General features: G+C 47.3%; 1 protein-coding gene across 1 annotated transcript in view; it reads left to right on the top strand.

Annotated features, from left to right (window-relative positions):
* LOC147114683 (unconventional myosin-Id-like) overlaps positions 1-14,469 on the top strand; it is a 193,865-nt gene that overhangs the window by 160,284 nt on the left and 19,112 nt on the right. Inside the window, exon 21 of the mRNA XM_085992531.1 lies at positions 473-627. Coding sequence (XP_085848657.1) covers positions 473-627 — 155 coding nt within the window. The remainder of the gene's footprint in view (positions 1-472; positions 628-14,469) is intronic.

Below are 14,469 nucleotides of genomic sequence, written 5' to 3'. Positions count from 1 at the left end.
GGGAAATAAACTTGCAGGGCTACGGGGATAGAGCGGGGGAATGGGACTAACTGGATTGCTCTACAGAGAGCCGGCATGGACTCGATGGACTGAATGGCCTCCTGTGCCGTTATGACTCTGTGACATAACAGGTTCGAGGGGCTCAATGGCCTACTCCTGTCCCTCTGTTTATTTCCTATGTCACAGGTCTGGGTTGCCCAACTGCCGGGGCTGGTCAAGCAGCTGATTGACTTGAAATGTCAGCAGATGGATAAAAAACCCCACTAAATTGGGGAATTGTGCAGATAGCAATGTCAGCTGTGGCCTTCTGTGAGGATGAGCAATCCATCAATCGGGATGGGCCAGTTCCATCTGAAGTGTCCCGATTAAAAGGGTTAAGTTGTACTGAAATATTTCTAGCTCCGACACGCTGGACACTGTGGCCACCCACATGAACTAGAGTAAGCTCTAACATCCCCATTTGTTCCTTTAGGTGACTGGAGTCAGCGTTACCAATGGCAGAGATCAGCTGATCATCTTCCACACCAAGGCGAATGATGACCTGGTAGTTTGCCTGCACAAGATGCAGCGGGGGAACGATAATAGGATCGGAGAAGTTGTCGGGGTCTTGGCAAATCACTTTAACAAGTGAGTGATGCATGCAGCACCGTATTGTGATGCAAATGTAAACAGCTATTCGCCCACCCATGAATAAGCAGGACTTCTGCGGCAGCCACCTTGGGGTAGACTGTGCGCTGCGTGCTCAGCTAAAATACTCAACACCCTAAAACTGGCAATATAGGGGGGAAATTAGCATTTTTTAATTGCTGGACCAAAACTCAGTGCAAGACACCTCCAAGACTGAAAAGGGGACAGAAGATGAGGTAAATAAAGACATAGTGGCTCGGTGATATTAAAGTTGAAGGAAGGGACTACCAAGGGAGGTAAGGAGTTCCACAGTTTTGAGATTGCAGGATCACAGCATGGGGTCAGATGAAGAAGACTTTTTGCCCATTTGATCTGCCCCTTCCCGAATACCACCCCTCTTGGACTGTGGATGAGGGGTTTGATTGATAGACCAACCCTACTCTCTCTCTTAGGCAGTCCCTCGGAACCGAGGATGACTTGCTTCCACACTAAAAATGAGTTTGCAGGTGACTAATGAGTCCAATGCGGGACCTACAGTCTCTGTCACAGGTGGGGCAGACGGTGGGTGGGGTGCTTTGGTTGACATATGCTCCTTCCGCTATTTGCGCTTTCTCCTGGCGAAGAGACTCGAGGTGTTTGGCGCCTTCCCGGATGCTTCTCCTCTTTGTGCAGTCTTGGCCCAGGGATTCCCAGGTGTCGGTGGGGATGTTACACTTCTTCAAGGAGGCTTTGAGGGTGTCCTTGAAATGTTTCCTCTGCCCTCCTGGGGCTCTCTTGCCACGTCGGAGCTCCAAGTAGAGCGCTTGTTTTGGGAGTCTCGTATTGGGCATGAGGACGATGAGGTCCGTCCATCGGAGCTGATCGAGTGCGGTCAGAGCTTCGATGCTGGGGATGTTGGCCTGAGCAAGAACCTCTCCAGTGCTTTGAGGTGCCTGCTGTACAAGATCTATGTCTCTGAAGCATACAGGGAGGGAGGGTATCACTTTTCTATCTTCCCATGACAGCATCCAGCTGTTTCTTAAAGGAGTCCAGTGTTCAGGCCTCAGCCATCTGTCCTGGTAACCCATACCAGCAGTTGACCACCATCTGTGTAAAAGTCCTGCAGTAAGAATGATATGGGTCTGCAATGTAAAACTACCCATAATTCAGTGTTAATTGACACTAAATTGCCAATCACACTCAAAGGTCGGAAGAATATTTTTTGTGGGAAATATAATGGTCACACTGATGCAATAGGCGGCACTCCTGAAGATAAGATTCTAAATTGAGATGCCACCTTTTGCCAAATTCAAAATAACTGAGGATGGATATGGAGTAGGTGGGGCTGGTATAGGGACAGCAGAGATGAGATATGGGAAGCTGAGGATGGTATGGGTAGCTGGGGATGGAATTAGGGTAGTTTGTGATAGATGGGATGGCAAGAGGGCAGCAGAGGTTGAGATGGGGCAGCAGAAGTTGGGATATAAGAACCAGGGGATGGCAGTGCAGCTGGAGAGGGAATGGGTGAACCATGGGTTGGGGAGAGCAGCTGCAGGAGATACAATAGTGGCAAAGCAAAAAAGGATTGCATCTTGGAACTTAAAACTAATCTTCCAATATAAATCGCCAGCATTAAAAAGATTTCTGCAAAGAGGGTGACCGACAATTGTTGCTGGGGATTTCACTTTCATAACGAATGCTCCACATCATAAAAGGTACAGAAATAAGTAGCAAAAGATGCATTTTCATTTCAAAAACCAGGGCAGGCAACCGGTTCCAGAACAGGTCGAGAAGGCATTGTTAGTTGGGGTACATTGATGGGGCCGTGCAGAAGAAGCTTTACTCTGCATCTAACCCATGCCCTAAATGACCTGGAAGTGTCTGATGGGACAGCGTAGAAGGAGTTTTATTCTGAACCCACGCTGTACCTGACCTGGGGCTGTTTGATGCTAATCCCAAGTGAAAAATGAGAAAAAATGTTCCGTTCCCTATTACTGACTAGAATCCTTCAAACAGACAAGATTAGCTTTGACTAACACCCTGTTGACATTGATTACCTGATATGTGACTGGTTTATCTGCTTGGGAGGCTCTTTTAATAAGATCACAGTTGTCTGCCGTTTGTACTAATCCTACAGACAGAGCTTGGAGCAGGATTAATGACTGAATCAAAATTGACCATCAAGAAAGCAACAGAACAAACCCTCTTCTGTGGGCAGCATCTCTATCACCATGGTAACAGATAGGCCACAGGCCTGCTGTTTTCACACTACTTGATTGTTTCTGTGAGGACGGGGGTGGCTGACAGCCCTGTGGGCTTTTTTGTTGACCGCTTTTTTTTACTGCTCCTGTCTAATGAGAACCAAACTCCACGTGTTGTGCTTCCCCTTATCCTTTTGCAGTGGGTTGTCTGTCTCACAGGGCCTCACTTTGCTCTGCAGAGACCCAATTGCTCGATCAACTGTGTCAGCCGTGGTTCAGTTAGTCGCACTCTCGCCTCAGAGTCAGAAGGTTGTGGGTTCAAGTCCCACTCTAGAGACTTGAGCACATATGTGGACGTAAAAGACCCCATGGCATTATTCAAAAAGCAGGGGAGTTCTCCCCGATATCCTGGCCAATATTTATCCCTCAACCAACATCACAAAAATAGATTATCTGGTCACGTATCTCTATGCCATTTGTGGGATCTTGCTGTGCATAAATTGGCTGCTGCGTTTCCTACATTTTAACAATGCCTACACTTCAAAAGATAGATTAAGTGAGTGGGCAAGAAGGTGGCAGGCGGAGTATAACGTGGGGAAATATGAAATTATCCACTTTGGTAGGAAGAATAGAAAAGCAGAATATGTTTTAAACGGTGAGAGACTAGTAAATGTTGGTATGCAGAAGGATTTGGGTTCCTTGTACACGACTCACAGAAAGTTAACATGCAGGTACAGCAAGCAATTAGGAAAGCAAATGGTATGTTGGCCTTTATTACAAGGGGGTTGGAGTATAAGAGTAAGGAAGTCTTGCTGGAATTATATAAGGCTTTGGTGAGACCACATCTGGAGTAATGTGCACAGTTTTGGTCACCTTATCGGAGGAAGGATATACTTGCCTTGGAGGAGGTGCAACGAAGGTTCACTGTATTGATTCCTGGGATGGGGGGGAATTGTCCTATGAGATGAGATTGAGTAGATTGGGCCTATACTCTCTGGAGTTTAGAAGAATGAGAGGTGATCTCATTGAAACATCTAAAATTCTTAGAGGGCTTGACAGTGTAGAAGCGGAGAGGCTGTATAGTCTAGAATAAGAATAAGGAGTCGGCCACTTAGGACTCAGATGAGGAGAAATTTCTTCACTCAGAGGGTTGTGAATCTTTGGAATCCTCAACCCCAGAGGACTGTGGATCCTCAATCATTGAATATATTCAAAACTAAGATCAATAGATATCTGGATGCTAAGGGGAGCAAGGGATATGGGGTTAGGGCAGGAAAATGGAACTGAGGTAAAGATCAGCCATGATCTTATTGAATGGTGGAGCAGGCTCGAGGGACCATATAGCCTCCAACTGCTCCTATTCCTTATGTTAAAACATTCTTTATTGGCTGGAATGTATTGGCTGAGATTGTGAAAGGCACTATATAAATACAAGTCTTTCTTTCTTTCTTTCACTCCAACTTGGCATGTTTACTTTCCTGAAAGCAGTTCCCTTCATCACACAGCACCTTCATAGACCCACTTTGTTCTCCTAAGCATCGGGCCATTAATACGATGGAGCACGGCCGATGGGGAGAGAGGGACCTGCAGGCCTCTCGTTGGTTTAGAATGTTCATGCGAGTGCAGGGCACAGTGGTATAATTATGGGCTGTGGAGGGGTGGAACCATTAGAGTTCCCGTTCCTGATCACTGACCCTTACTAGAAAGTGTGCCTGCAATTGTCACTGGACAGAGCATGGCGCTTGGCTCTGTCGGGAAGTTCCTCGGCGCTGAATACCCTGCCTAGTCTTGCAGATAGAAGCCCTCTTTACATTATAAGACTGTAGCCAACAGCCACTGCATAACCCTCTCACTGTTGGTGAGGTTCCACACTGACAGTGCAGCAACATTGAATTGGCGTCTGACTTGTCTTGTTCTTGAGGCATTGAGGACAGAGGAAGAAAGAAAGAAACAGAAAAAGTGAAAGAGAAAGAGAAGAAACGTTGCAAAGGTTTATTTTTCATTGATCTAGCTGGTGGATTTGTTACTTTTGCTTCTGCCCAATGGAGAATGGCAGCGGGTGAGAATGTAAACTGGGAAAGAATGACCCCAGGAGCATGGTGAGGCGCTGCTGTCCCAAAACTAGTGCTTTAATGGGCAAGCGCCTGAGGAATGAGCCCTTGGTTGAGGTCCTGGAAGATGGTCAGCACCAGTGGAACTCGTGGTACCCCAGCAAGAGTCAGCAAAGGGGAGAGAACTGGAGCGTGAGTGGAAAAGGAACAAAAAAACACTCTAAAACTTCACTGATGATTAAATTACTATCGGAAAGGGGCAGTACTCGTGGCTCTTGTGTGCCCGACCTGGAGCCACTCCTTCAAATTAAACTCTCACTTGACAGACAAATTGATGGTTAAATCAGGGAGAAGATGAACATGACAATATTTAGACAGTATTTTAACAGTTCAGTAAACCCTTCCTGAAGGCTGGTGTGGGCGGATGGTCTCAGGCTGCGATGCCAGACTGTTCATCTCCTCGGGCGTGTGCGCTCTAATTATTGGAAGTCAGCTCGGTTCAGCAGCCAATACCATGGAGTCTCAAGAGCTCTGTCCTAATCTAACAGTTTCTGTTTGATATGCCTTTGTGACTCTCTCTCTCTTCCTCAGTCTCTCCTTCATTCACTCGCTGCAGGAGAGTGAGGCACAAGCTCTGAAATTCCTACTAGTTGCCAACTGTGATTGAGCCATATTCCGAGAGGTTTCACTGCCTCCAACCATCCCGCCCCAGTTCTGCTGCCGTCAGTTGCCTGACACTTAATCCTTGTGACAGTCAATAATGGCGGCTACAATACCCACAACCTTCTGCGCTCCAGAAACGGCTCTATACATTGCTTGGTTTTATTGGAGCATGAGTGCGCCAGTGCCGCATTGCATCCTGGGCGTGTTGCAGCCCTTCTGTTTGTTGTAACTCTGGGAAAGTGCTCCTATTATTTTTCTCTTGGGTTTCCTTCAGGAGTATCCGGGAGATTAATCTTTAATTCCTGGAGGCTCTAGGACAATCCAGGAGCGTTGGCAACCCTATTTTCTACCCTCCCACCTCAGGACTCAAGCATCACTTTGCTGTCAGATAGTAGCACGAGACTTACCTTCTCTTGCAGAAAAATGTGCACAAATCCCATCGTAGTAGTGATGCGAGAGAGAGAAAAAAAGTCAGAGGGGGGGAAATATGTGAAAATGGCTAACGGAGAGAAGAATTTAATGCCATTTGTTTGTGTTCTGTGTCGGGCACGGTTTGCTCATTTTAATCAATTATTTAAGTCATTGTCTTGAGTTCAAAACTCATACCTTAAAGACTCATTCCTTGAATCTTCCAGGCCCATGGATCAGAATACTGTGACGTGAATTGATCTGGTCATCGTGCTTGTGTAATCCCATTATTGAACAGCTGGGGGATATGTGGTGTAAATAGTTTTTCTGCCTCAGAATCAAACTCTGACAGGTGACAGATGGCTTGCTTTGAGGCCTAACTCTATTCTTCCTCCTCCCACCCCTGCAGCTCCGGGTATAAAAGGACTTGACCAGCACCATCTGTTGTAGGCAGCTGTCAGCACGTGTCTGGCTGGCTTCTATGAGGCCATGGGAGGGGTAGGAGAGGGCCTGCCACCTGCTGGTGGCATTGTTGCACAGGGCAACCTCTGCACCGTGGCACACGGAACTGGGGCCTACTTCAGTCTGACTGGAGAGGGGGAGGAAGCCAGGAATGGAGATGGGAAAGAGCAAGCAGTTGAACACACTCTCAGGATTTATACAACAGTCCTGGCCTCCAAAACAGTGGAGCGACGACTAATGTAAGATCACTTTTTCACGGGACTTCTATTGACTGACGCGGGCTGCTCGGTGAATGTGCTCGTATCACTGTACTCCACGAAAATTTTATTTAAAAATACTCAGGAACAGAGTAGCAGGTTTGATTCCCAGCCTGTGCCGAGTCAGCTTGATCTCAGCCAGCCCACTGGTCTGGGGCATTAAAACTAATCTCCGTGTCTCTGGAGAAGACAGTTACGGTTTCAACTCCTGATCATTATTGAAGCCCAGAAGAGAGAGTGTGTGTGAGTGAGTGTGAGTGTGAGTGTGAGTGTGTGTGTGTTTGGATGTCAATTGAGGCCAAGTTTGGATTCAACTTTGATACCCACAGCAGCGAACACTGAAAATATTTCTCCCATAAATGGATCTTGCATCCCCTGTGAAACAAAGTGCATCTTTATCTGCCCAATATCTTGATAAGTGTACAACAACAACAAAACTTGTATTTATAGAGCACATTTAATGTAGTAAAACATCCCAAGATGCTTCACGGCACGTTACAAAACAAAATTTGACACCGAGCCACATATTAGGGCAAAGCTTGGTCAAAGAGGTAGGTTTTAAGGAGGAAAGCGAGATATAGAGGCGCTTAGGGAGGGAATTCCAGAGCTTAGGGCCTTGGCAGCTTAAGGCACAACCACCACTGGTGGAGCGATTAAAATCAGGGTTGCTCAAGAGGCCAGAATTAGAGGAGCGCAGATACCTCAGAGGGTTGGGGGGCTGGAGGAGATTACATAGATAGGGAGGGGCAAGGCCATGGAGGGATTTGAAAACAAGGATGAGAATTTTAAAAATCGATGCCTTACTTAACAAGGAGCCAATGTAGGTCAGCGAGCACAGGGGTGATGGGTGAACGGGACTTGGTGCGAGTTAGGACACTGGCAGCTGAGTTTTGGATGACCTCAAGTTTACGTAGGGTAGAACGTGGGAGGCCAGCCAGGAGTGCGTTGGAATAGTCAAGGTAACAAAGTCATAGATGAGGGTTTCAGCAGCAGATGAGCTGAGGCAGGGGCAGAGTCAGGCGATGTTATGGAGGTGGAAATAGGCAGCCTTAGTTGATGGTGCAGATATGTGGTCGGAAGCTCATGTCAGGGTCAAATACGGCACCAAGGTTGTGAACAGTCTCAGACAGCTGGCAGGGAGAAGGATGGAGTCAGTGGCTAAGGAATGGAGTTTGTAGCGGGGACTGAAGACAATGGCTTCGGTCTTCCCAATATTTAGTTGGAGGAAATTTCTGCTCATCCAATACTGGGTGTCAGTCTGACAACTTAGAGACAATGGAGGGGTCGAATGGAGGTGGTGGTGAGGTAGAGCTGGGTGTTGTCAGCATACATGTGGAAACTGACGCTGTGTTTTCGGATCCTGTCGCCAAGCGGCAACATGTAGGAATTAGGAGGGGCCCCAAGGGTAGATCCTTAGATCCAGTGGTAATGGTGCGGGAGCGGGACGAGATGCCATTGCAGGTGATTCTCTGGGTACGATTAGATAGATAAAAATGGAACCAGGCGAGTGCAGTACCACCCAGCTGGACGAAGTATAGTGTGACTCGGGGTTGAACAGCGAACCCCAGCTGAGTGAACTGGATCACATGCTGTCATGTCATCTCCTCGCTATTAGTAGGTAGAAAAAGATAACATTCTATCACACTGCACACGACCAGGCAAATTTATTGAACATTAGAAAGAACTTACATTTAAAAAGTACCTTTCATGACCTTAACATCCCAAAGCGCTCCACGACCAATTAAATACTTTTGAATATAGGGAAACGTGGTAGCCAATTTGCACACAAGGTCCTACTACAGTACATGACTTGTTAATATGTTTTTTGGTGGTGCTGGTTGAGGGCTAAATATTGGCCAAGACACTGGACGAACTCCCCCACTCTTCAAATAGCAGCGTGGAACATTTTACATCCATCTGAGACAGCAGAGGGGGCCTCGATTTAACGTCTCATCCAAAAAACAGAACTTCAGACAGTGCAGCACTCCCTCATTAATGCACTCAAGAGTCAACCTGGAATATGTGTTCACATCTATGGAGTGGGACTCGAACCCACAACATTGTGACTCAGACGAGAGAGCTACAACTGACCCACTTCACCCCCTTGGTAAGAGTGGGCCTTTGGCGTAGCGGTAGCATCCCCGCCGCTGGGCCAGAAGGCGTAGGGTTTCGAACCCCGCTCCAGACAGTCCTGGCAAGTGGAGTCGGAGCTCCGGCTCTAAATTCTGGGTTGACATCCAGCGGGATACTTGCGTCCGTGGGTGTGGATGGCCACCCCCCCCCCCCTCGTATGGGTTGTGGGAGCCCGTAAAACACTCCCGCCATAGGACTAACCACCCTAATAGCTGGTACGAAGATGGTTACGGTCACGGAAGGAGCGTTAATCGCGGCCAGAAATCCTTCCACCACTTCATACAGTTCCCCAAAGGGAACAGTGTGAAGACACGTACGACGACGACCCCCTTGGTATTCATTTCACAGTTCTAAATGCACAAACAGATGACTTGTGCTTACGTAATGGCTGCCAAGGCTATGGATCGAGGCCCCAGTTAGTGGTTAGCAAACGGACAGCTGGAAAGTTTTGATTTAACATGTCAATGACTCCTCTCACTCTCTCTACGCTTGTTTATGATGGTGCAATGCATTGTTATAAAAATTCCTGCAGCCAAATCACATCTCAGTCATGAAGGATTTGCGAGAAGGGAAGAGCAGACTGACATGCGGAGGCAAATGCTACACTCACTGCAAATTACACTCAGTGATGCTTTGCTGGGCAGGACGTTCAAGAATTCCAAGATTGGGCGTGTGTCCTCGGTGCGCTGGTACACTCCCGGACTGGCTGTTATTTCATCTGAAGCTGGCAGAGCTGTGTGTTTCACGGGAATGAAATGCCACGGGTCTCCTGCTGGAGTTATCATAGAATAACAGACGGTGGTCATTCGGCCCATCGTGTCTGCTGGCAGGAAAGTTAAAGTTATAGTTACCCACCCCCACCCCCACTACAGAATTTTAGCCCCACATTTTCAGAAACCATAAGATCAACTTTAACCCACGCCTTCCCCAATCCGGCGGGATCGGTGTGTGGGAGGGGTTAAAATCGGCCAAGTCCATTTAGCGACCCAAGGCTGTACCATTCCCACCCGGCCGAGGATGCCCTTGGTAAGCAGGTGAGGGCCTAATTTAAATGTGAAAGTTGCAGCCCACTTGCTTTGTGGGCACCTGATTTAAATATTATAATGAAATGTCCCGCCTCTCCAAGACAGGACAGACCTACCTATGCCACGCTACCCTCTGCCATAAAAATGAGGGCAGGTGCTTACGCAGCGATTTAAAATTTTTATTCCCCCCCCACCGATCCTCTCCTGCCTGTTGTGGTGGTGGGGGGGGCGGGGGGAGCGGGAATATTGATCCCGTGGTCATTTTATCGGATGCCAGCCCACGAATCATTAGATTTGATTAATTCAATTTCACAGCTTGCCATGGTGAAATTTGAACTCACAGCCTCTTGATTGCTAGTCCAGAGCAATAACCACTATGTTACCAGACCAGGGTTCCTTGCCAGTCAGTGCCTAGGGAGCAGGACTGTAAATCACACGCAGTCTAAGGGTTAAATGAGCCTGTGGACAGCCATTGCCTATGTGTTGCGGTTCATGGTCCTCCTGAATCTGACATGAACTGTCCTGTCAGCCCGGCTAGGCACACGTCAAGTGTATGAGACGACATCCCAGACAAGCCTAAAGGTAGGAGCTCTCATCAAATCTCACTTTAATAATCAGAAATAAAAACTGTGACAACTTCTGCGACCAGTAAGAGTAGAAATAGCTGCAGAGGAAGTCCTCAGTCTTATTGTGAGGACTAGGCGGGAGGGAGATTGCAATCATTTGCCCTGCAAAGGAGAAGAGGATAGGTTTCCGGCGGAATAGAGAAAAACCATTGTACCACATCACATCTGAGAAACGTGTCCAAGCACTTCACACGATGAATTACTTTTTGAAGTGCAGTGACAGTTTCCGGGAAGGGGAACATGGCAGCCATTGTACACCAGCGTAGCTCCACAAACAGAAACCAGCTCAATGACCATTCCATGTGGTTTTTTTGGTGGTGTTGGTTGAGGGAGGAATGTTGAACAGGGCAGCAGGAGAAAGGAGGAACAAACTTGCATTTATATAGTGACCTCTGGATGTCCCAAAGCACGTCACAGCGAATTAATACTTCTTGAAGTGTAGTCACTGTTTTAATATAGGGAAACCGGCAGCTAATTTACACACAGCAAGAACATAAAAAACAAAAATGAAATAATGACCAGATAATCTGTTTGTAGTGATGTTGATTGAGTGATAAATATTGGCAGGACACTGGGAGAAGCGTGCCATGGGATCGTCACCTGAAAGGGCAGACAGGGCCTCAGATAACATCTCATCCAAAAGTTGGCACCTCTGACCAGTGCAGCACTCCCTCAGTACTGCACTGGAGTGTCAGTGAGATTTTATGCTCAAGTCTCTGGACAGAACATAACCTCGCACAAAGCATGCAGACTCAGCCTCCTTTATAAGGGGGCTGAATTAAATATTACATTTGATTGCCTTACATTTTTGTGGGTCCAGACCATGATCCCAGCCTAGGCCCTAATGCTGGGCCCCTCAGTCTAAAGACAGGCAGGTATACCTCCTCCCACAGGGGCGTACTGACCTTTAAAAATGCACTTACCATCTGCTAGGCTGAGGTTGTGGGGACTCCCAATGTATGGAGTCCCAAGCTGCTCTATATCACTGGCCTTGTAAGAGGAAGGCTGAGGCCTAATTCCAAGCTCTTCGACCAGAAGGGCAGAAGAATTTCTGCCCTATTGTCTTTTTGATAAAGGGGGACAAAAATAAAAAAATGGGGGTGAAAAATATTCCCAAACTCCTCTCATCAATAGAGACAACAGGCTTCAGCCAGGTGGATTCACAAAGGCCAAGCAAAGCAGGCCTGCCCAACTAAAAGATGGAAATGTTCAAATTTCATTTTATAAATATAAATATACACACACATTTCTGGCACTTCCCTGAAGCGGTATGGCAGTGTAGTAGACTAATAAAGAGAAAAAAAGAAACACTTGCATTTATAATCGAGAACATGAGTCCAAATCCCACCGTGGCATTGAGAATTTGAATCCAGTTCAATAAAATATCTGGAAATAAAAAGCTGGTATCAGTAGAAATAACCATGAAGCTGTTGGATTGCTGTGAAAACCCAACTGGTTCACTAATCTCCTTTAGGGAAGGAAACCTTACCCAGTCTGGCCTACATGTGGCTCTAGTCCCTCATCAATGTGATTGACGCTTAATTGCCCTCTGAAGAAGCACAGCAAGACACTCAGTTTTGTCAAACCTTTGCAAAGATCAAGAAGAAAACCTACTCAGCTGCGATTCCCTACCTAACGGCACTGTGGGAGCACCTTCTCCACACAGACAGCAGCCGTTCAAGGAAAAGATCTACCATCTCTTCAGGGCAACCAAGGATGGGAAATAAACACCAGCCATGCCAGCGACGCCCACTACCCAAGAATACATTTTAAACTCTCCTGAAGTCCCAATGCCTCAGAGCCAAGTTAGTTGATCTCAGCCAATAGGAATGTCTCAGTTGGCTTCATGCCCCTGGGTTAAGGAGGGGTTAAATCAGCCAGGGTTCCCACTCCTGATCACTGGCCCTCTCTGTGCATGGGCAGGCATCACATGAGGGTGCAGCTATGGCCTACATTTATTCTGTCCGTCTTTTTCGTACGTTCATTCGTATGTGATGCCCCCTGTGGTCGAGTTGCCCGTCAATGCTCACAGTGCAGGCTCACACTGGAGCCATGCCAGGGGTCAACACCTTCAGAAAAGCGGACGAGGAAAAAGGCAACAGGAACTGCAAGGGGTGATAAGATCTTCCAAATCCATCCTTCTCAGTTTAAAAGGGAATGTTTCCACTTCTGGGTCTCTCGCAGATGGCTGCGCTTAAAAAAGAAAATCAGCAGTCTGTCGGGGACGAGGTTGTCTCCTTTCTCAGCACCTAGGCAACGGTTGCTATGCAACAGAGGTAAGCTCATTTAAAAGCTGAAGTAATGGTCTTGTTTCGAGAGAGACATACAGAGAGGGTTTCAAGAGATGCTGCTGTCTGTCAACAGCTAGTGTGTAGAAGATTTTGCACCACTGCCTCTACCCCTCACTCGCTCTCATTGTGAGGATAAGGAAACCACAGTCCCCTCCCCCCAAATGTTCCAAATATTAAAATTCCACTTTTATCATCATGTTTAGGGAGGAAGATTTCAGCGAGCAGGCTGAATAAGGGATCATTTGAGTATGACGGGCAGGAAAAGACCAGTTGCTCCACCACGCCTGCTCCACACTTGTGATGCCTGGAGTATCATGACTAGACACTTCCTACCCACCCCACACAGACATGTAATCACCTGCATTAGGCAAAAGAACCAGATAAAATCCCAGCACCAATAAAAGGGGGAAAAAACTCTGGAAAATTCTTCAGACTCCTCAGGCATTCAAAACGAGTCAGAGTCATAACGGCACAGAAGGAAGCCATTCAGCCCATCGAGTCCGTGCGGCTCTATGTAGAGCAATCCAGTCAGTCCTATTTCCCCGCTCTATCCCCGTAGCCCTGCAAGTTTATTTCCCTCAAGTGCCTAGCCAGACTCCCCTTGAAAACATTGAGTGTCTCCGCTTCTACCACTTCCGTCAGCAACGAATTCCAGGTCCTCACCACTCGCTGTGTAAAAAAGTTTCCCCCTCACATTCCCCTGTATCTCTTGCCCAAAACCTTAAATCTGTGTCCCCTAGTCCTTGTAGCATCAACTAGTGGGAACAGCCTTTCCCCGTCTAGCCTACAAAACCCGTCATAATCATGTACACCTCTATTAAATCACCCCTCCACCTCCTTTGCTCTAATAAAAACAAATCCAGCTTCTCCAACTTGTCCTTGTAGCTAAGATCCCCCATCCCCAGAACCATTCTGGTAAATCTCCTCTGCACCCTCTCAAGGGCCTTCACATCCTTCCTAAGGTGTGGTGACCAGAACTGGACGCAATACTCCAGTTATGGCCTAACCAGCGCTTTATAAAGGTTCAGCATAACTTCTCTACTTTTGTACTCAATACCTCTATTTATGAAGCCCAAGATCCCATATGCTTTGTTAACCACTCTCTCAATATGTCCTGCCACCGTCAGGTACCTACGTACGTTAACTCCCCGGTCCCTCTGTGCCTGCACACTCTTTTTAAAACTGTGCCATTAAGTTTATATTGCCTCTCCCTGGTCCTTCTGCCAATATGCATCACCTCACACTTCCAGGAAATCACATTGACCATTACTATAAGGAAGCGGGGAGGGGACGCACGCGCACACATCGCTCCACTGACTTGCTGCCTGTTTTGGGCACAAGGCAGATTTCTCCCCCTAGATCATCGCAATATCCCCGCTTGCCTCAGTTGGCAACACTCTCGCATCTGAGTTCAAAGGGTCTGTAATGTATATACCTTTAAGGAGGGAACTATCTTTTACAGCTCATGTATACTGCAGTACTGGCAGTGACCACACCTGTATATAGCACTGAGTAGTAATCTGTACAGATCAGTTCCAATGTGAGCCACGTTGAGTAAACACCTGTTGTACCGTTCTCCTGCAGTCTGTGTCTTATTATACACGGACGCAACATTGGCGACAAGGCAAGTTCGAATCTATCTGCAACTCTGCATCACCTCCCGGGCATTCGTTCCTGGAGATCAGTGGATTGGAGGTCAAGGTCAGAGACTCGGGCGTCGACCATGGGCAACCACCCAATCATCCA

This window comes from Somniosus microcephalus, chromosome 7 (assembly GCF_052327205.1).
Source record: "Somniosus microcephalus isolate GS21.2 chromosome 7, FLI_Smic_1.0, whole genome shotgun sequence".
NCBI lineage: Eukaryota > Metazoa > Chordata > Chondrichthyes > Squaliformes > Somniosidae > Somniosus > Somniosus microcephalus.
This window is presented reverse-complemented; position numbering and strand designations above follow the sequence as displayed.